Here is a 22142-nt window from a genome sequence, read left to right as displayed (position 1 = left end):
TGAATCAGGTGTGTTGGAAGAGGGATACATCTAAAACATGCAGGATAGTGGCTCTCCAGGACCAGGGTTGGTGACCCCTGTTGTAGAAGATGACAGTGTTTCCATGTTCACTACTGTATTGTGTGTTTTTTAGTGGAAATCATATATTTTCTTGTATTTAATTCAATGATCAAGTAGATGTTCATTAAAGCTCAGATTTAAGTTGAGGGTTATTATATCAAAAAAAGAGAAAACTGCAGAAAAAGTGACTATTGTCAAATCTATCATCAACTGAACATAAACCAGGTGTCTCCATCTACTGTCATTGATCCATCTCCATGGGTTTACTGGTGAATCAGTGCTGTAGAAGATGTAAAGGGACTGAACTTATTTAGCCCATTTTCTACACCTTCATGTTGCCCAAAGCACTTTACAGTGCCTCACAGTCACACATACATTCATACACCAGTAGGTGGCTGCTGCCATACAAGGCTCTGCCAGAGCAGCTACTGGGAGCAATTTAGGGTTCAGTGTCTTGCCCAAGGACACTTCAACACGTGGACAGTCGGAGCCACGATTCGAACCGCCATGGTAACTACAGAGCCTCTGAACATCCAAATGGGTCATGTCTGATGACCATGAAAAGACAACAAACTGCATTTTACACTATTTATTTACATGTATTGATAGGATTAATGGATCAATAGGTATTAAACAGGTTATATCTGTATATTGTTTGTGTTGCCAGTGGCTGTTTGGGTCTTTAGCCCCAAATGTGAACATTTTTAAATCCAGGTTAAAAACCTTCCTCTTGTCATGTGCTTATGAGTAAACTCTTCATTCTTGTCTTTTCAATGCACTATTTGAATTTTAATGTCTTGCTTTACTGTATTTTAATTTAAATGTTAATTTTGATGTATGATTTTATTATAATTAATGTCTTTCTTTTATTCAGTGAATGCATTTTAAAATCACGTTCTATCTCTGATGCCTTTTTTTGTTTCCTTTTTTGATTTTAATGTAAACTCAATGTCTTGCTTTTGTTTTCTTCTTCTTCTGTGATTTTTTTTTATTCCTTTGTACAGCACTTTGAGTTACCCTGTGTATGAATAGTGCTATACAAATGAACTGGCCTTGTCTTGTCTTGAGTAGAAAAAACAGCAAAGATGTACAGAGTGATCACACAAAAAAAATAAATAAATAAAAAAAAAATAGGGTCTAACATTCATCAAAATGTATGGGGGAGGGAGGGGGAAATCAAATTCTGTTTATAACCCCCAAACGGGCTCGAGCCGTCCCTGACTAATACAGAACAGGTTGAGTATTAATGTGTTAGTGGGTCTCAGACTTGTGCGTCTTTTCCAACTTATCTCATTTCCCCTCACAGGAGCGCGCACACTCACTCGCCCCCACGTGCAGCCTCCCCCCTCCCCCTCCCCCTCCCCCCTCCCTTTAAATGTTGCAGCCCACAGGAGGAGCACCAGATCCGGGCCAGTGTCAGACCGGACACACGGTGGAGCGGACAGGTGCGATGGGACCGACTCCTCTTCTTGTTCTTCTGCCGCTGCTGTGCGCCATCGGACGGACACAACCCACCGCCACAGCCGTCACAGAGTATTATATAGCGGCTGTGGAAATCGGATGGGACTATGTCCACCTGGACGATGTGGACCCAGTGTCTGACCAAAGGTGAACTTTACTTTAAACAACCCACTTTTGTAGGACAGGGTTGACAAGAACAAAACTGCCTATCAATATGTCATTTAATGTGTTTCTGTTCCAAAAATGTGAAAGTAGCTTCATAATTATCTGAGAATCATGCATTTATTAACCCAGAAAGACCCAGAACTGTTTTCGTGGTGCATTTATCTTTACATTTAACCATTACCAAGTGCTTTGTCATAATTTATTAGAATATTATCCTCCTACATTTAGCTTTTTTTTCAGTGAAAATCAGGTATTTTCCTATATTTAATTTGCTGACCATGTAGATGTTAAGAAAAGCTTGATAAAATCAACATGACTTTTTCAAGAAGATATCCTCCTGAGACCCAGGAAAGCAAAAGTTTTGGCTTTTTTACATTAAATATTTGCCTTGATTGGAAATAGCAGGATGAAACTGTTTTCCAGATATTTTATTTTATTTTATTTTTTTATTAGTAAAACTGTGAAACCCTTGTCCCATACAGAGGACAAAAATGCTTCGCTGGGTCTCAAGAGCATACATCATTAATTCTATACATAAAAACAATCATCTGCAACCACTGTCATTCATCAAACTACTGTTTTACTGATGAATCAATATTGTAGGAGATGACAGTGTTTCCATGTTCACTACAAAGTCAAAGCATGCACCTGAAAAAAAACATCTGATGCTGCTGAAAAGCCAGGAAACAGCATTTTACTGAATTATTTATATGCATTGTTAGGGATAGTGGTTCAACAGTTATTAAATATTTTAGATCAGTAGATGGTTATTAGTCTTTAAGGACTAAAAAGTGAGTATAGAAGAAAATTAATATTCCAGCAATAATTAGCATGTGTTAAGTTGCTGTTGCTTTGTTGTTTAATGCATATTTGCTAGGATTTGGCTGTAAGTATTAGATATGATTTTTATGAAGAGATTCAAAGATGCTCCTAGTGTGTGTGTGTGTGTGTGTGTGTGTGTGTGTGTGTGCTTCATATTAGGACAGTTCTGCTGAGAATCATGTACTTATTAAAAAGTGTGTAGTATAGAAGGAAATGAATTTGCCAACAATAATTAACATCTTGTTGCTTTTTGATATTTTATGCATATTTTCAAGGATTTGGCTCTAAATAATAGATCTGATTTTTAGGAAGAGACTCAAAGATGCTCCTCAGAAATACATCAAAGCTGTTTATAGAGAGTACACAGACTCCACATACACTGTCCCAAAGCCAAGGCCAGCGTGGACTGGTAGGTTTCCTTTTATGCATATATTTTCCCAGTTATATATTCCTTGTATCTGCCATGAAAGGTCAGTTACATATCCTGAAGTATGTTGAACCTTAACCCAAAATGTGACCTGAACCAGCAAAGTCTGTTACAATATTTATATGTGTGTGTGTAATATATTACGTATAATATGTGGATCCACTGTTGAATACTTCATTCTTTTAACTGACTGCTTAAGAGATTATTGGTGTCTCTGGTTGCAGGTATTCAAGGCCCGGTGATTGTCGCCCAGGCTGGTGATAGGGTGGTGGTCCACTTCAAAAACCTGGCCTCTCAGCCCTTCAGTATCAGCCCAGTGGGAATCACATACTGGAAACAGTCAGAAGGTACTGGACTGAATGAGACAAAACAACTTAATACATAATCTTACCACATTAGGCAGGAACTTTTTTTTACATTCAACAAAATAACAAACTGTACAGTGATGTCAAAAACATACTGCTCTTGTGGGTCATTATTTGACTCGTCTATTTTTAATGAGTTAGATGAGTCAGTGGTAAAAAAAAAACAAACCTTTGACCTAATTTGTCCTGCTTTATCAGCATTAAAGGAAAGGCAGGATAATTTAAGAATTTTAGAGAGTCACAAAAGTGGGAGTGACTTCCCTGTAAAAACATGACTTCTTTTTTCTAGAGAAATTAATTCCACCAACGGTTATCTTTATCTTCTGTGCGCAGATATTTAGCAGTTGAACACAAGGGTCAGATCGGTCTTGGATTCTCTCTATAAAAAAGACAAAGAAATAAAATAGAAGCAAATTAGTATTAAGTGGATTTGATTGATCAAATACAGAACAAAAAACACAGTTGGATGTGTGGTCTGATAATCCACAAAGCTGTGATTATCTCAGTTTAGAGCCAAAGCTGTTGTTTCCTCTAAACGGATCCTTTTGTACATCAAAGTTTACTGTAATCTGACAGGATGCTGCACTCATGTCCAGGAATGGACCTGCTGTAATCCAGTAATTCTGCTTCATAGTAAGATCTTAAGACTTAGTGAGACTATTACGGGAAACATTCTCAGGAAATTGTGCAACTTCCCAATTTAAGTCATCATTGTATATTAACGAGTCAGTGCTTTCCAATATCAATGGATTTCAAAGAAACATGTAATGTTTCTGTTTCATTTCACTGACTGATGAATTATGATTTTCTTTTTCCACTACATCTATTAATTATATATTTATATATCCTTTATTTATGTCACTGTAGGATTTTTTCATCCAAGTACATTTTATTTCTCATTACAGCATTTAAATTAATATCCATTTAGGGCCAAAATTGATAAAATAAATAAATACTAGTAACGACTGTGAGGGACAACCAGTGTTCAGAACTCATATATAGTACATGTGTAGTCAAATTAAAATCTTGGTCTACAATTTTAGAATGACAAAAAATTTTTTGAAATGCCATTAAAATGTCCTTAAAATGAAACTGAATAACAGAAGTACAGTATTTAAACTATATATGTTGTAAATTTTTAGGTAAACTGGAAGAATCATAAATAAATTCCAGTAAATTAGTACATTTTCTCATGTCGGTGTTACTTGTTCATGGTCATTACAGACAGAGAAGCAGCTACATCAGAGCCACTTTAAATGCATTTACTTTATTAAATATATAAAAAATCCTCTGTATTGGCTTCGTTATGGGTAGTCCTGGCTGCTGCTACTCATACCCAAAGCATCTGCAAAGAAAGTGTGTGATTTTGCTACATGTGTGCCTCTGGTTTCTCATTTTATTCCTGAGTGACAGCCTGACAGAGCTGAGCTGTTGAGTCGGTACAGAGGAGTCACACTGTGTCCTTTTTTCTTCAGGAGCAGGGTATGATGACTCCACGGCAGGTCAGGAGAAGGAGGATGACGCCGTCTCTCCGGGGGGATACTATAAGTATGTGTGGGACATCAACCCAAATGACGGTCCCACCAACAGCGACCCTGAATGCCTCACCTACTCCTATTCATCTCAAGTGGACACAGTGCGAGACATTAATTCAGGACTCATCGGCGCCCTGCTCATCTGTAAAGCAAGTCAGTGTGTTTTGGAACAGATGAGATAAGAACTGCCTCCAGATGTACTCTTAGTTTCATTAAGACACAATGCACTGTCTGTATGTTGAAATTAAAATTATACAGATGAAGGTGAAGCGCTGACACACAATGTAATTCTATTGCCATTTAGATTTTTGATATTTATTAATAATGTATGTACATGTGTTTATGGTTTCCAGGTGCATTTAAAGACAAGCAGAGAAGAAACCAAGCATTCGTCCTGCTGTTTGCAGTTTTTGATGAAACCAAGAGTTGGTATGGAGAGATAGGAGAGAGGAGAAGCCGAGAGAAGTTCAAGAGGAGCAATAGAAGGAAGGAATACCACACCATCAATGGATATATCAACTCCACTTTACCAGGTAAAAAAAACAAACCAGTTGGACGTAGGCAGCAAGTTTGTTCCATGTGATGATAAGTGTTTGTATCAGCAACACACCACAGGAATGTAGCCTCATTTTTTGTGTGCGTTTGTGTGTTTGTTTGTGTATAGGTCTGGTATTGTGTCAGGGTCGTAAACATGTGTTTTGGCACATGATCGGGATAGGCACAGCTCCAGAAATCCACTCCATTCAGTTCCAGGATCACACATTGCAGGTAACATCAGTTCAGTTCACATAGTCAGTCACAAAGAAACTAAAATTAATATTTAGATTGTATGTTGCATTAATAACTCAAAATCTAAAAAATAAAATGAATGACTGAATAGACCGGGGGCTGATTGTTTCATCCAACTGTCTATTTTGTAGTGTGTTCAGGCCAAACATGCAGCCAGCATTTATTTCTTGTTATATAAGGAAATACTGCCTGTTTCTGGAGTATTTTGTGATCTAATAGCCTTTGTGCTATATGTACAGGTAGGACTCTTCCTTAAGTGGGGAATAGTAACAGCTAATACTAATGCTAGTTTCATTCACAGAGAAATACAACTCATGGCTAAAATAATTATTTTCAAAACTTACCAGGTTTTTCAACAATTTCTCGCTTTTTTTCCAACTCCTGTCAATTTTTTTGTTTCTATACAGGGTGGGGAAGCAAAATTTACAATGAACATTTAGTTGTTTTTTCTCAGCAGGCACTACGTCAATTGTTTTGAAACCAAACATATATTGATGTCATAATCATACCTAACACTATTATCCATACCTTTTCAGAAACTTTTGCCCATATGAGTAATCAGGAAAGCAAATGTCAAAGAGTGTGTGATTTGCTTAATGCACTCGTCACACCAAAGGAAGATTTCAAAAATAGTTGGAGTGTCCATAAAGACTGTTTATAATGGAAAGAAGAGAATGACTATGAGCAAAACTATTACGAGAAAGTCTGGAAGATACTATTAAAGAAGAATGGGAGAAGTTGTCACCTGAATATTTGAGGAACACTTGCACAAGTTTCAGGAAGTGTGTGAAGGCAGTTATTGAGAAAGAAGGAGGACACATAGAATAAAAACATTTTCTATTATGTCAATTTTCTTGTGGCAAATAAATTCTCATGACTTTCAATAAACTAATTGGTCATACACTGTCTTTCAATCCCTGCCTCAAAATATTGTAAATTTTGCTTCCCCACCCTGTACATCTAAGAAGTTGAATCATCAAGCTCCAAATGCACACAGACAATAGCATTTGGTTTGTCTTCAGTTTCTGACCATGAATGTGGTTAGAAGACGCTGACAGACTTTGACAACACAGGCACAGGGACACCAATAGTCTCTGGTTTGTTCTGTTGTGTATTTGTTATGTTCTCTTTCAAAAAAACTGTGTTAAAAATCTTTTTATTTTGTCCTCTTTAGGTACTAGCCCATCGTAAAGTCAACGTCGAGGTCACACCCATGGCTTTCATCACAGCAGAAATGAAAGCCAATGCAATCGGCCGCTTCCTTATCAGTTGCCAGATATTTGCCCATCGCCTCGGTAAAAATAAAAGTCTCAGCAGAATCTTTGACAGTTTATTAAATAATGTTATTCCTTTGCTAACAAGGTATTATGCTCTACCCAGATGGTATGGATGCTTTTTTCATGGTGGAGCAGTGCCCTAGTGGACCTGACCTTCGCAACGCCCAACAAGAGGATTATAATTATGAAGAGTACGAGAGCTCATTTAACCTTGTAAGCTTTCCGCCAAAAAATCCTCAAGTGCAAATTAGGTCCAGCAGAGGAGAGTTGTCAAAGACCTGGGAACACTTTATCGCTGCAGAGGAAGTAACCTGGGACTACACACCTCACCTGAAACACACAGACAGGTAAGAAAAGGAAAGAAAAGGGAAGGAGGAAGTATCAAAGCAAATAAATGAACTGTAAAATTTAGCTTTCTTTTCTGCTTTTAATGCCACAGTAAGTTGCAGTCCGAATACCTGGCTACAGCTCCTCATCACTTGGAATACAAATATAAAAAGGTTGCATATGTGGAGTACACAGATGCAACCTTCACACAGAGGAAGAGTAGTGCAAAAACACTGCTGGGTCCACTTCTGAAAGGAAAAGTCAACGATCAGTTTCATGTGAGTTTAGAAAAAGAAGAAGACAACATGAGAAAAAGCATCAAGTGATTTGTGACTTACTCCTTTTTTGCACATGTGCCTCCAGATTACTTTCAGAAACCTGGCCAGCCGCCCTTTCAACATCTACCCCAACGGCCTCACAAGGATCTCTCCACTGTACAGATCCTCAAATGGTACGTGGTAGTTTTCTTTGCAGTTGTTTATACAGATTCTCATCAATTCAGCCAGAAATATCCAATATTTTCTTACAGCCATACATTATTATTTAGAGTTTGGGGTCAATCCCTGCAGGTATGTTTAACCCATAAAGACCCAAACAGCTGCCGACGACCAGAACCATCTACTGATCTAAAATGTTAAATACCTGTCGATCCATTAATCCTATCAATGCATGTAATTAATTGGTGTAAAATGCAGTTTGTCTTCTTTTCATGGTCATCTGGATGTTCAGAGGCTCCGTAGTGAATGTGGAAACACCGTCATCTTCTTCATTGATTCACCAGTAAAACCCATGCAGTGGATGGAGACAGTGGGTTTATGTTCAGTTAATGATATATTTTAATGAAAAAGTTACAGTCTTCAGTGTTCTCTGTTTTTGATATAATAACCCTCAACTTTAATTTGAGCTTTTTATGATCATCTACATGATCAGTGAATTAAATATAGTAAAATACATGATTTTCACCGAAAAAAAGCAAATTACAGAGAAGAATATTAGAATAAAAGGTGATAAATGGCTAAAATAGAGATAAAAATACATTTGGAAACTGCCACAAAAGTAGCACTGGGTCTTTATGGGTTAAATATAGATATTAGGGAGTGGGAATAAAGCATATAATGCAGCTGAAAATCTCAGGATGTCTGCTTGGAAAGCGTTTTTACAACCAGTGCGAAACCTTTAAAACAGCCCTCAGCTCACTCAATTAGACCCACTCTTAAACAAGTCTCTATAGCTCTGAAGATGCCAAGTTCTCACTAATCCCTTCTAATTAATCAGCTGCAGCGAGAGATTTGCGTTCCATAGGAGTGCCCCCCAATGGCACATTTGGCTACATATGGAGTCTTACAACTGAAGACGGGCCTTTAGAAGGAGACCCCCAGTGTCTGACACAGCTGTATCAGAGCACCATCTCACCAGAGAGGGATCTGGCCTCAGGACTGGTGGGAACCCTGCTCATCTGCAAGCATGGTGCCATCGACACCATAGGACGCCTGGTGAGAACATTTATGTTTATGAAAGAATGACTTTTAAAGGCTAGATGCCTCCGATTGTTGTCCCTTACCTATGCTAATGTAATTTAATCCCCTTTGTTTTGTTTTTTTGTGTTGTACAGTCGGGCTCCGATAAAGACTGGAACCTGATTTTTGCCGTCTTTGATGAAAACAGAAGTTGGTACATCGATGAAAACCTTAAAAACTCCAACCAGATTTCAAAGTCTAACAACACAGACCCTGAATTCTATGACTCGAATGTCATATATAGTAAGTTTATCTTGAAAGTGATTTTTTTTTTTTTTTTTTTTGCTTGATTCCTTATTATCAATATAAAGGGGCTATAGGTCACATTTCTATTTTGAAATATTCCAAAAATGACCGGAAATTATCATTAGACTGTTGAAAATAAAGAGCTATGAAGTTGCAATAAAGATGCCAATGTATTGGATTATACAGATATGAGTATATTCAAACCAATGGGCCACTAGAGGGAGTAGATCTTTGATGCAGCAAACTGTACAGAAAACAGAGGTTTTACTGTGGCTGTTTTCTGCCTAAAAACAGACCTAAGCTGAAAGAGCTAAAATGTAAACTATCAGCAGATGCAGCTTGTGCAGATTATAAGACAGTTTTTTTTACCGACTGTCAAAATAACCAGTGAGTTTTTGTTTACTTTCCAAACCATAATTCAGATGTATGTCAGATGTGTTTATTTAGTGAATAACACAGTCTGTGGGTAAACAATATTGATAATTTTTGGTGGTTTTGGTGGCTATCAGTGCGCTGTGGTACATGACTTCTCCCTGCTGTTAAGAGTTTGGAATACCAATAATACATAGAACCCCTTTAATACAATGAATTGACCAAAAATCTAGTTTTCAGTTAAGACTGAATAGGAAAAGGAATAATTCTGTTAAAACAATTCCCATCATGCTTTTTATATTCCTATTTGAAAGTAGATTTTCCATTATGCTGCCTATTGAACAATGAAATGATCCCTTTGTAAAGTGTGGATTTCTTTTCTCCAGGTGTGAATGGCATCATGTTCAGTGGGCGACAGTTTGTGATTTGTCAAACTGATGTCGCATACTGGCATGTGGCTAACGTGGGTACCCAAGGCGATTTTCTCTCTGTCTACTTCACTGGAAACCTCTTTCGGCACCAAGGCATTTACCAGTCAGTCCTCACCCTCTTCCCCATGACCGCCATGACTGTTGCCATGGAGACAGAGCTGGCCGGTATGGCCTTAGGTTGAAATGTCTATGTTTATTGAAAGATGATGTACGGATGCAGAAGTAGCCATCATGTTTTAGTCTGGGATGTGAAGGTGAAACTATTTCTTTTCTGACATATTTCAGGCGAGTGGGAGATCAGTGCCTTCGATGGCAGCCTCAAGAGCCGGGGGATGAGTATTCACTACACTGTTCGTTCATGCGACAATGGAGAGCTTCCTCTGGTTGACAATGATGACGAAGAGGATTTATCCGACTATTTGGATCTGGTAGATTTTGGGCCGAGGGGAATGAGACCTCAGAATGGCACCAGGACTGTTTTGGTGTGCAAGAAACCTTCAAGCAACAGTACTCAGTCAGATCAAAACAGCACTGAGGACGCTCAGACTGCTAGATGTCGAAATGTGACAATAACTAGTGGGTCAGATGGAGGAATACCTCAGGATATCTTGGAGGAACTAGATAGCGATAAGGACTTGGACTCAGGGGCTAAGAATGAGACTGAACATGGGGAAGAAGCGAATACTAGGCAGAAAAGACATGTCGGAAACTGGAAGGAAGGAGATGTACATCCTGGAGACTCAGAAGATTCAATACCTGAGATAGAACTTGGAAGAAAGGTTGAGGAAACTAGGACTGATAATGCCACTGAGACAAAGGCAGAAGAAAATATAGACACGCAAACAGAGGAAAACACCAAGACACAGAGTGAAGAAAACAGTCAAATGTCAAGTGAAAAGAATGAGACAAAGGAAGAGTTTGAAGAGAGCAATGAGATTTTATTGGATCCAACAGTGACTGCAAAGATCTCACAGGAAGAACTAAGCATTTTACAAGACATGGATGAAAACTTAGTACCACAAAGTCCAATTTTGTCTGACCCTGAGCGACAGACAGTAGAACTGCTGGATGTGGACTACAGAAACTACACAGATAATATAAACATTTCTTTGTCTCAGGAATATGACGACTACAGCCAAGAGGTATCCCTGTTTGTTTTCTGATTTGTACACATCTAACACAGGGCTCATTCCACTAATCAAAACACTTCCTCCTCCAGTTACTATATTAAATGCTATGTTTTATTTTAGGAGAATGGCACAGATACATTTGCCTCAGATTATATGGACCTGCGGTCAGGAGAAATCAGATATCGCTACTACTACATCGCTGCAGAAGAGGTTATCTGGGATTATGGCATCCGAAAACCCCATCAACTGATCAAACCCAGGTAAGAATAGAGATCAGCAAGGTTTTTCACACAAATCACTCCCTATGAGACAATGCTGTGCTAACGTCTGCAGACATACTAATGTTTGCAAGATACAACCTTTATCTTCTCGAAGAATTTCATTATATTACATCTATCTGTTAGTGTCATAGAAATATGTTACGCTAATATTTTTTTATCAAACAGTTCTGATTGCAATTAGGGCACATTCCACTTGAGCACAATTACTATTATTTTGGTCATGGTTTGATATCTAGAATATTTACGATTTGCCGTTCCTCTATACTCTTTTTAACATTACCTCTGTTAAATAAAGTATATAGTTTCAATAAACAAGCACAACATGATTGCAAACAACTGAATGATGGTGACAGACTACTTACTGGAACATTAAGCTACTGATTTACCCCAAAGCAAAGATGTGGAGGAATATATGAGGAGCTAATTCTGACTAAATGAGTCTAAAAGGTTGTAAAAGGTAACTGGCCTGACTGTTTCTGATGCTTTCTGGATAGAATGTGAAAAGATATGTGAACAAGTAGCCCTGTAGTGAAGTAACCAAGCACCTGTTTTGATAGAGATCATTATTATTATCAAGCATTCTTTATAGTTAGAAGTTATTTTTTCAATTTATTTTGCTCTGAAGATATCACAACAAATTGTTTTATTAATACTCTGCATCATGCATTGGAAATAGATGTTAAATTTGGTCAAGACGGTAGTATTAACTCTTCCCTTTAGAGAGATGCGACGTGGGATGAGGAAGTTCCTCCCACAGTATAAGAAGGTGGTTTTTCGAGCCTACAGAGATAAAGACTTCAGACATCCCGTTACCAGAGGAGAGCTGCAGGAACACCTGGGAATCATGGGACCTTTCATCAGAGCTGAGATTAATGACCTTCTCACTGTGAGTGTTACTGTAGCCAAGCAAAAGTAATGAACACTAATGAGCCTGCTTGTTCTTCACATTCATCTTACAAAAACTGTTATTGAAACAGCTGAATCATAAAGTGTACTCTAATGAGGTGATTTTCTGCAGTTCCCTGATATTTAGTTACATTTGGTGAAGCATCAAAGTGAATAAAAAAACATATCCTTCTCTTGTCTCATTCAAGGTGATTTTTAAGAACAAAGCATCCAGGCCTTTCTCATTTCATCTTCAAGGAGTGTACGACCGAAGCCAGGGAGCCGGTATCGCTCAAACTTATGCCTCTGATGCTCCTCCTGGGGTCCCTGGAGAGCCTGTGGCCCCTGGGGAAGCGCGAACCTATAACTGGAGAATAACCATTAAGCAAGGTCCCACTGACAAGCAATTAGACTGCAAGGCTGGAGCGTATTACTCCACTGTGAACAAGGTCTGTATCAGTTTTATCAATATAAGAATGTTTCATTGAGTTACATGTTCAAAGTCCCTGAAAATTATATATAAAGCATACAGGAATTACTGAAATGCATAGAATTAATAGTTGTAGTAGTAGGAGGAGAGGTTTATGCCTTTTGGTTTTCTGGTTGTGTTTTTGTGTATGTGCATACTTAGCTTCAGTTTAGCCGATTCATAAAACTCTTAATCATTAAACTAAACAGTAATGTTCAATAAATACATGAACTGCAGCTGAAAACAAGGAAAATACATTTATTTTCAATGTGTTTCAGGAAAGAGACTTTCACTCAGGTCTGATCGGTCCACTGGTTATCTGCAAAACTGGTACCCTACTGACTCGTCTGGGCACACAGCCAGGCGTTGAAGAGTTCGCCCTGCTCTTCAACACCTTTGACGAAACTAAAAGCTGGTACCTGGAGGAAAACCTGCAGCAGTACTGTGCCCCACCCTGCCATGTCAACCCAGAGGACCCCTGGTACCACATCAGCAATAAGTTTGCAGGTGGAGAGAAAAGAGCCAGTCAGTCTGTAAGTTTATCCTGATTGTTTTTCTGCCACAATCATTCTTAGAAGCTATGCACTTTTCTTCCACAGCAATCAATGGTTACGTGGCAGAGACGCTCCCTGGTCTGGTAGTGGCTCGGCATCAGCAGGTCAGGTGGCATCTTCTGAATGTAGGAAGTGACGGAGAGTACCATGCTGTGCACGTCCATGGATTACCTTTCACTGACCACACTGAGGAGGAGCATCGTATGGGAGTCTACAAGCTCTTCCCTGGTAAATATACATCCATTCATTCATTTTCCAAACAGCTTTATCCATGAGAGTGTTGTAGGGATGCCAGAGCTTATCCTGAGTACCACTGGGCGAAGGTGCCTTAGCACCCACAGAGAACCCACACAGACAGACCCACTTATTTATACATTTACCATATATATGTAGGATGTATGTACATGTATTAGGGTGCAGCTGTTGATTTTAAATAGTTGAGTAGTCCAAGGTTATAATAGTTTTGGATTTTTAATTATAGTTTAGTTTTAATTAGTTTTGACTTTTTTTTCTCTAATTCAGTTAGTTTTAATTAGTTTTTAAAGCAGGTTTGCTAGTTTTTATTAGTTATCGTTTTTTTCTGAATGCTTAGTTTTAGTTTAGTTTAGTTTTAGTATTAGTTTTAGTTATTTCATATATTTTATCTTCCTCCCCATCCTATTCAAAGAAATTAGTGAGGTGCGAATCAGCGGGTTACCCTGGACACTTTATCTGGGGGTCAGGTTAGGGCAGCTCATTGACTGAGCACAGACACAAACACATGTACAGTACAATGTATAAATTCCCTATAGCAGGTTGGGGAGGGTGCGATCCATACACAACGTCACTTACGTGAAAACAGTGTGAAGATGTGCAAAGCATGAGAGGAGATGCACAAAGCAGCCAGCGGTAAACCAGATAGAAACATATATAAACCAGCTAACCAGCAATAAACCAAATAGAAACATATATAAACCAGCTAACCAGCAGTAAACCGCACAGACACATGTATAAACCACATAGAAACATATATAAACCATTTATAAACATATATAACCAAGTTCATCAGCAGTAAACCACACCTTAGATATCTCATCTCTTATTCATCTCCAGTTCCATTATTAGCCAACTTTGCTTCATTTCAGTTCAGCTAGCTGTAGCTAGTAACATCAAACATTTTTTAACATTCTAACAGGTTCCATACCTCTGTAATTGGATTACTTTTCATCCTCCTCTTTTCTCCTCTTCTAAACTGTGCAGTTCAGGGCTTGGAAGGCCTTTTCATGGTGATAAACTCTCCAGTCTTTACCTGGATGCTAGTTCAACACTGATGCTATCATTTAGCTCTGCTCTGTCTCTGTCACTCACACACACACAGTGAGCAAAAAAAAAAAAAAAAAACTGACCCCACTCATGACTAAAGTAAACCCCAGACAGGACTGTGCTGCTGTGTCCCAGCTTTAGTCTGTGTGTTCCAGGTAGAGTGGGGACCAGAAGACGACTGGAAACCACCAGTGACCAGACATGACAGACTGTGAAGTGTCATATGGTGCTGCTAGCTAAAACTGCTGGAGTCAAATAAATCAATTTCATATCAATTCGACATTGACAAAGACGAAAACGAAGGGAATTGTATCCATAATTTTTATACGTTTTAGTTAGTTTTGTAAGCTCACAATACAGTTTCAGTTAGTTATCATTTTTTTCTTTTAATTTCAGTTTTTATTTATTTCAGTTAACGAAAATGTTTTTTCAGTTTTAGTTTTCATTATTTCGTTCGTTTTCATTAACGATAATAACCTTGGTGTAGTCTATGATTTGCCAGATAATGGTGAAAAATAGTTGATAGGTGTTTCCAAATATTCATGTTGATGTTCTCAAAAGTCTTCAAAAGGTTAATCAATCAGTGAAATAATTGGTGATTAACAAATTTGATGATCAAACAATCAGCTCTACTGTTTACCATGTGCAGCTTCACCTCCTCATTCTCTCAAAAATCAGTAACTCCTTGTCTTACATACTGTATAATACTCTAAAACCAGATGTTCATTCACAAATGACCTGTTAAATCCAGGTTTCAGTCGCACAATAGTTATTTTGTTCTGATCACACTTCGCCTTATGATTAAACTATATTTGGCCTTGGTCATTAATTGAGCTGATTTTTCTCTAATATTTTGCACATGTATCCATGAATACACTTTCAGGATGCTACTATTTGAGATATTTCTATGCAAATGGAAGGTATTAAAGCAAAGAACTTGATGCCATTTTTCTTTTATCTTGTTGTTACTGTCTTTACTTTGAGCTGTTGCACATGAAATGTTCATTTCAATCCCTTATTCACATGCTTTCCACTGTTTTTCCTTTTCTCTGTTAACCTTTACCCCTCACTCCGCAGGTGTGTTTGGTACATTGCAGATGAAACCCCTCACAGTGGGCACATGGCTGGTGGAATGCACCATAGGAGACTACCAGCTGGCTGGTATGAGGGCCAAACTCTTAGTCTATGATCCACGTAAGTTCACGCTGTGCCATACATCTGACAATAATATTATAATGCACTATTTATACAATCTAATATAAAGTGTTGTTACAAGTTGGGTGATTTCTTATTTATTTTCCCAAACACATTAATGACATTGTATAATTTGCATTACAATCTTCATATTAAGAAATGTATTCATCCACCATATTTTATAGATGTCACAATGAACATACAGTCATTTTAAGGATATAACTCAAACATTTACCTCATATCACAATCAGAAGAATTATTATTTATTTATGAAAAAAATAATCTCTTTGGACATGTTGGCATCTTTTGACCTGTACTTGTGACTGTTATGTGAATTTTGACTCAACATTAGCAAAGAAACATTGAAACACCACAAACTTATGGACATATTAAATGCACTGAGTGTGTAAGATGTAAGCATTAAATGTCAGCTGTCCTGCCACTATACAACCAAGTCACTTTGTGCCAGTTGCTCCCAGTTTTGCCCATGTTATGATCTCATTAGCAAGAATTTCCCACAATTGCAAAGTCAAATATGTAAGGTAAACCTGTACAGACACAAATGACAACACTTCCAGGAAAGTAGAAAACCTCAGCACAGTCAAAAATTTCTTCTTTCCTTATATGGAAAGTAAAAAAAAAACATGAAGTTCTGTTGAAAGTACACATAAATGCATGTATAAGTAGTAATTATGTCCACATGAGAATTTACTTTGTGTCATTAAGCTGGGATTTTGTCATTCTGACCTGCAGACTGTGTCTTGCCTCTGGGAATGAAATCAGGAAGAATAGAGGACTCACAGATCACAGCATCAAATCATAGAGGTAGGACTGTTTCTGTTTAAGGAAGAAAGAAAGAACAAGTGATACTGTAACGACATACCTACACATACCTACACTAACAATGAAACCTGCCCAGTTACGTGTATATCTGAGTATAATGGCCCAGATGGATCATCTCTGTGTTTGTGTGTCCAGAAAGCTGGGAGCCTCATCTGGCGAGACTGGAGCAGTCTGGTTACATCAATGCATGGATGGGACAAAACAAGTTGTCATGGCTACAGGTTAGACAGTCAGATTTCTTCTGCTCATCATTCATATGTCCAGAAACATGGTTAAAATGCAACACTGAAATTTGACATAAGGTCTGGTATTATAATAATAATATATTATTATTAGGGACACACACTGCACATTCTCTGCTTTTCTTTCCAGTATGTAAATATAAGTTTATTTTGAGTCTGTTTTAGTTGTTACTTGAATTTAATATTTTAGATTTTTTTTAATATTTCAACTATTTATAACTTTACTCATTAAGAGTAAGTCTTCTGTGTATAAGTCTTTAAAAAGTGAATGTCTAGTTTCTATTGCACGGCCTTTGTGGACAGTTCTTGCATTTCACTGTTCATGACCATGACCATGTGATGAATGAAAAATCTTAAATGTTGAATTAGGTTGACTTGCTGAAGCCCACCTTACTACACGGCGTGCAGACACAGGGAGTCAGAGCAAAGTTGAGGGAAAACTACATCACACACTTCACCGTCTCCTACAGCCTGGACCAGGAGACCTGGATCAACTACAGAGGAAACAGCACCAGGCAGACCTGTGTATGTTTTTAATACAAATAAACTACAGCGTCTTGTGTTAATAAACTGCATTTTTGCTACACAGTAAAGTGGGGGGGGTTTTTTTGGCTCTTTCAGATTCCTGGTACTTGGTAATGATACACTTTCACATTGTAATGTTAACCAAACTGCTTGTGTGGCTCTGATTTAGATCTTTTATGGCAACATGGACAGTTCCAAGGTGAAAGAAAACCACTTCTCTCCTCCATTTGTGGCTCGTTACATCCGGATTCACCCAGTTAACTATGAGAGAAGGCCTGCTCTCAGAATGGAGCTGCTGGGGTGTGATCTCAACAGTGAGTTCATAACAAAGAGTGACACAGTTTGTATCAGAGTAGCTCTAATGTGAGACTTTGCAGAAACTGACTTTGAACTGTGTACAACCAGGCTGCTCTCTCCCTCTGGGGCTCCAGAAGAGGCAGATTCCTGATGACAGTCTGATTGCCTCATCGTCTTATTCCTCGCTGCTGCGTAGCTGGAGCCCCACCCTCGCCCGCCTCCATCAGCAAGGCAGCGCCAACGCCTGGAGGCCAAAGGTGACAACAAACACATACTGGCTCCTATTTATTAATATATTTAACCTTTATTTAACCAGATAAAACTGATTGAGACTGCAACCAATGACAAATCCCAGTGCTGAACGAAAAACAGTGTCCAAGGACTGGAGACGTTTGGATGATGCATTCAAATAAAGCATGTCCCCATAGTCAAGAATGGACAAGAGAGTCGCTGTCACTAATTTCTTTCTGACCCTTAGAGAGAAGCAGGTCCTGTTTCTGAAAAAGAACCCAAGCTTCGCCCAGATTATTTATATGGACTTTAAATGAAAGCTCCTGATCTAAGATAAAACCCAAGTACTTGTAATTTAAAACCTGCTCTATACGTTTTCCCTTGGATGTTGTAATATTTACAATGTTGTGTGGTAGCACCTTTGCATGAGAGAAAACCATGAGCTTGGTTTTATTTGTGTTTAAAACCAATTTAAGATCCTATAAATGAGACTGAATAACATTAAAAGCAGCTTGTAAAAACTCAAAAGCCTGAGTGAGTGAAGTTGAACAGCAATAAATAATGTACTGATTTTGCAGATTTGCAGGAAGAATAGTCGGTGTACGGGGGGGGGGCTGAAAAGTTCATAGCCTGACTAAGAAGGAGTTATTGCACAGCAATGAAACTTTGCAGACATTAAATTCAACCTTTCCTGATACTAACTGCATGGTTTCCTTCCAGATAAACCCACATTGGATAAATAATTTAGGACTTTGAAAAGTAGTACTACAGACATTTCATGAAAATGCTTGCTTTTCACCCCTCCCTCGTTCTCCCTACCCCTCTTGAATTCAGCTTCCCAGTTTTGCACATCTGATAAAGCTGGAGCATCATCCCCTATAGCAACCATGTCAGCATGAATGTCCTTGGGGGCTAACTCCTTTTCTGCAGACATTTGATAAGACCACAGTGCCACGGATGGGTCATGAAATGTCTCTGGTACTACTTTCCAAAGTCCTAAATTATTTATTCAATCCAATATTTATCTGGAAGGAAACCATGCAGTTAGTATCAGGAGAGGTTGAATGTAATGTATGCCAAGTTTCATTGCTGTTAAATAACTCCTTTGTCAGGCTATGAACTTTTCAGCCCCCCCTCGTATATTTGAGGAAAAGGAACATCTTATATCAGCTTAATGCTCATCTGTCATTGGCCAAAACATGTAAAACAACACTTCAATACCATAAAACAATACATTATAAAAAGTTCTGTTCTGCTGTGTTTGTAGGAGTGGCATATTACATTTCAGAGTCCACATTTCTTCCTGATGTATATTTGCCTTTGTTCAGGCAAATTGAATTTGAATCATCTGATATTAAAAGTTACTAGAGCAGTATGGTGGTGTAGGTAAGAGCACAGACCTAGACCACAGAACTACTTTTTCTTTAGCTCTACCTGCATTATATAAATGAGAAACTGATGATTTGACCTAAATTCTTGGACTGTGTCATTTAGTTTCTTATCTTTTGTGCCTGAAGACTGTTTTTCCTATCTGAATTGCTGCCAGGCAAACACCACAGATTTCAGGAAGTTAGTCAGGCATGTACCCCCTCGTAAATTTTCTTTTTTTTGTGGATTGCGTCTGTCTGAGTTGCTTTTGAATAGAACTGTCTAGCTGTTTTAAAAATATGTCTACGGAGTCAGAGTCATACACGATAAGACTCTCTCCCTCTCAGTCACCTCTCTCTATCCTTTCATTATTTTTCCCTTTACTTCCTCCTCTCATGCCCCCTCCAGCTTATCATTTTCACACTTTGCAGTACTGAGCTGTCGAGGTGTGACTTGTCCTTCTGTCAGATTAATAAGCTGTTAATAAAGGTCACACGGTAAGCAGCAGCTCTTATGACCATGGCCGGGAGGTCGTGGTCCGTTCAGCGATGTCTTACTTAAAATTTTCCATGAACGATGGTTAAAGGAACAGAAAAAGGCACTGCATTTGCAGCCCATCTGTTTTTGCAATTTGCAGCAGACATTTTTTAAAGTAGAAAAAATGCCATGATTTACTGTTTTTTCAAGTTTCTGAGTTTCCTTCTTGTCTTGGTGAAGTATGAGAGGAAATCCTGTCGGTTAGAGGTGCTGTGTGTAATTTTCCTTTTGGTCTTTCCTTTTAAACAACAGGACACTCATGCTACATCTTATCCTTGGTTTTTCTTTGTTTTTGCTCATTTGTAATAATAATTTTGTTTCTGAAATCAAGGTTTTATCTGAAAACATTTTCTCAATCCTCTTCAATGCAGAACAACAACCCCCATGAGTGGCTCCAAGTTGACCTGGGGAAAGTCAAACGGATCACAGGAGTCGTGACTCAGGGAGCGCACTCATTGCTCACACAGATGATGGTGACGGAGTTCTCAGTCACCGTCAGTCATGATGGGCAGTCCTGGAGCAGCGTGTTAGAAGAAAGCTCCCAGAGAGAAAAGGTACACCAAGAGAGCTACTGTGAATTAGGTTTTCCAGTTATGTCATAAGGAACTGTTAATATGATCCAGCTATGTTTAATGGTCTAGTAAACCCGATGAGTAAGTGCAAATGACTAAACTGTTCTTTACTCATTTTATGGATGCCTCAGAGTAATCATTGCACCTCAAGATTAAAATTACACATAGCAAAGTCATTCTGTGTTTTGGAACTGTTATGGAATCTTTTTTTATTCTGTTTTGAAGTGGAAGTGGCTCAGACTGGACTGAAATAAAATCAGAGGGGTCCAGAATCTTACTTGTAAGAGGTCAAAACCTCTGGATCTGAATGGAGGCTACAGACCAAAACTGAGGATTTATATATGGTATTATAATCAATCAAAATGGAATCATATTTTATCGATAATTAACCTAATTAATAGAGATTACTGTCAAGAACATTAAACATCCATTCTTTTTGGAAGTATTTCTGACAAATGTATGACATTCAGCATTAAAGTTGTTACGTTGAAAACAGCTGAATTGTCCACATTTGTAATCACAAGCACATTTGACAAAAATATTGACGTTTGTAGGTTTATTTCTGTACAAAAGTTCTGTTACCAATGTGTTTATGCCTCAACCAATCTTAGCAAGAAACATGCATAACACAAATTAAATGTATTAAATTAAAGCAATAGTTTATAATCATCACTCCATTCAAAGCTAAGATACATGTAATTTAATGCAGTACTATGTTATGTTTTGGTATAAAACAGTAAAGATGGGACAGTGCTTTCAAGGAAGCAGGAACTTCTCAAGTGCCAAAACAAATGGATCCCTTTAATAAAGCTTCTACCACCCCTCCCAAAAAAACGGTTCATTCAACATGTATTTGAGAGCTGTTTTATCTGTAGTATCGCATCTGTAAAATTGAGGTCAGAATGTTCTGTTTCTGTTTCCTTCCACTCAGATCTTCACAGGAAACAATGATCCAGATGAGGAGGCCGTTACTCTTTTTGACCCTCCTCTGTTTGGCCAGTTCCTTCGCATCCACCCGCGGGGTTGGATCAACGACATTGCCCTGAGGCTGGAGGTCCTCGGCTGTGATACGCAGCAGGGCCCATAAGAAACCCTGTAGGACTCAAACCTGAGAAAACCTGATGCAGTACAAACTCACCAACAGCAGGCAGTATCAGCGTAGAGGCAGTGCAGGTGGAATGAATGTTAATGTTATAAAGAGCACTTTCCAAGTTACATAATAACTTTTGAGATGCTATTTTTTTCTGCTGTCACAGCTTTGTTTACATTTTTAACTGTTTTCCAATATACAATGTTCAATAGAAATGTATTCAGCCAAGAGTCATGCTGCTGTATAATAAATTACATCATAGTTTTAAAAAAAAACATCTGGTTTATGAGCCCATAGTGTGTGGCACATAAACACAGCTGAGCTAATAAGTAATATCTGGAAACTATTTATGAAGTAGTGAATGGATGTGCTAACTGCGGGGCACGTTTTAAATGTAAGCTTGTGTAAATATTTCAGACTCAGATGGATGTAAACAGTTTGAAAGGTTGTTGTTTATCACTGGAAATGTTTGTATTAATGTATTTTTCTGCTTTATTAGACTTAATATAAAGACTGGATTTGGAATTTTATATCTCGGCTGTGAATAATTATTGTGTAAATAAACACAGATGGAGGGCATGTGCAGACAACATGACAACAGAACAACACAAGGTGTGGAACGAAGGTGTTGGCATCAAATACAAGTCTGTGAACTCTGCTCGAGGGATAGAATAGTATTTTAAAGTATATTGTAGTATATTATAGACAAGAAACAAGTCATGTTTTGATCCCCTGTGTAATATAGTATCATTTAAACATATGTTTGTCAGTTTAAAAGATCATTTTACTAGTCAAGAAAATCGCAGCTTTAGTGCTAATGCTAACACT

The 22142-nt window shown here is 38.2% G+C and overlaps 1 protein-coding gene across 2 annotated transcripts; it reads left to right on the top strand.

Moving 5' to 3' along the window:
- Window positions 1-1420: 1420 nt before the first annotated feature.
- On the top strand, window positions 1421-21844 carry f8 (coagulation factor VIII, procoagulant component). 2 transcript variants are annotated; one of them, XM_030146019.1, is made up of 27 exons: window positions 1421-1668; window positions 2817-2917; window positions 3160-3282; window positions 4776-4988; window positions 5189-5368; window positions 5500-5603; window positions 6799-6919; window positions 7005-7248; window positions 7341-7506; window positions 7592-7679; window positions 8504-8721; window positions 8841-8988; window positions 9750-9959; window positions 10080-10936; window positions 11045-11184; window positions 11926-12091; window positions 12300-12539; window positions 12838-13066; window positions 13159-13341; window positions 15493-15609; window positions 16363-16434; window positions 16588-16673; window positions 17064-17219; window positions 17389-17533; window positions 17625-17773; window positions 20024-20206; window positions 21156-21844. In XM_030146019.1, exons 1-27 carry the CDS (start codon window positions 1436-1438, stop codon window positions 21309-21311), a joined length of 5028 nt encoding a protein of 1675 aa, XP_030001879.1. In that variant the 5' UTR covers window positions 1421-1435; the 3' UTR covers window positions 21312-21844. The 2 variants fall into 2 exon arrangements, with proteins under 2 accessions (XP_030001879.1, XP_030001880.1); XM_030146020.1 differs by lacking the exons at window positions 1421-1668; window positions 2817-2917; window positions 3160-3282; window positions 4776-4988 and adding an exon at window positions 4652-4656.
- Window positions 21845-22142: the final 298 nt, after the last annotated feature.

Source organism: Sphaeramia orbicularis, chromosome 10 (assembly GCF_902148855.1).
Source record: "Sphaeramia orbicularis chromosome 10, fSphaOr1.1, whole genome shotgun sequence".
NCBI classification, from domain to species: Eukaryota; Metazoa; Chordata; class Actinopteri; order Kurtiformes; family Apogonidae; genus Sphaeramia; species Sphaeramia orbicularis.
The sequence above is the reverse complement of the archived record's forward strand: the minus strand, read 5'-3'. Positions and strand labels throughout refer to the sequence as shown.

What these genes read in the sequence shown, in the direction of transcription:
- f8 (XM_030146019.1), top strand. Translation starts at nt 1,436, where the DNA reads ATGTTGCAGCCCACAGGAGGAGCACCAGATCCGGGCCAGTGTCAGACC. An exon ending in TCGACACCATAGGACGCCTG is followed by an intron (nt 8,722 to 8,840) that starts GTGAGAACATTT and finishes TGTGTTGTACAG; the next exon opens with TCGGGCTCCGATAAAGACTG. An exon ending in CACAGCATCAAATCATAGAG is followed by an intron (nt 16,435 to 16,587) that starts GTAGGACTGTTT and finishes TTGTGTGTCCAG; the next exon opens with AAAGCTGGGAGCCTCATCTG.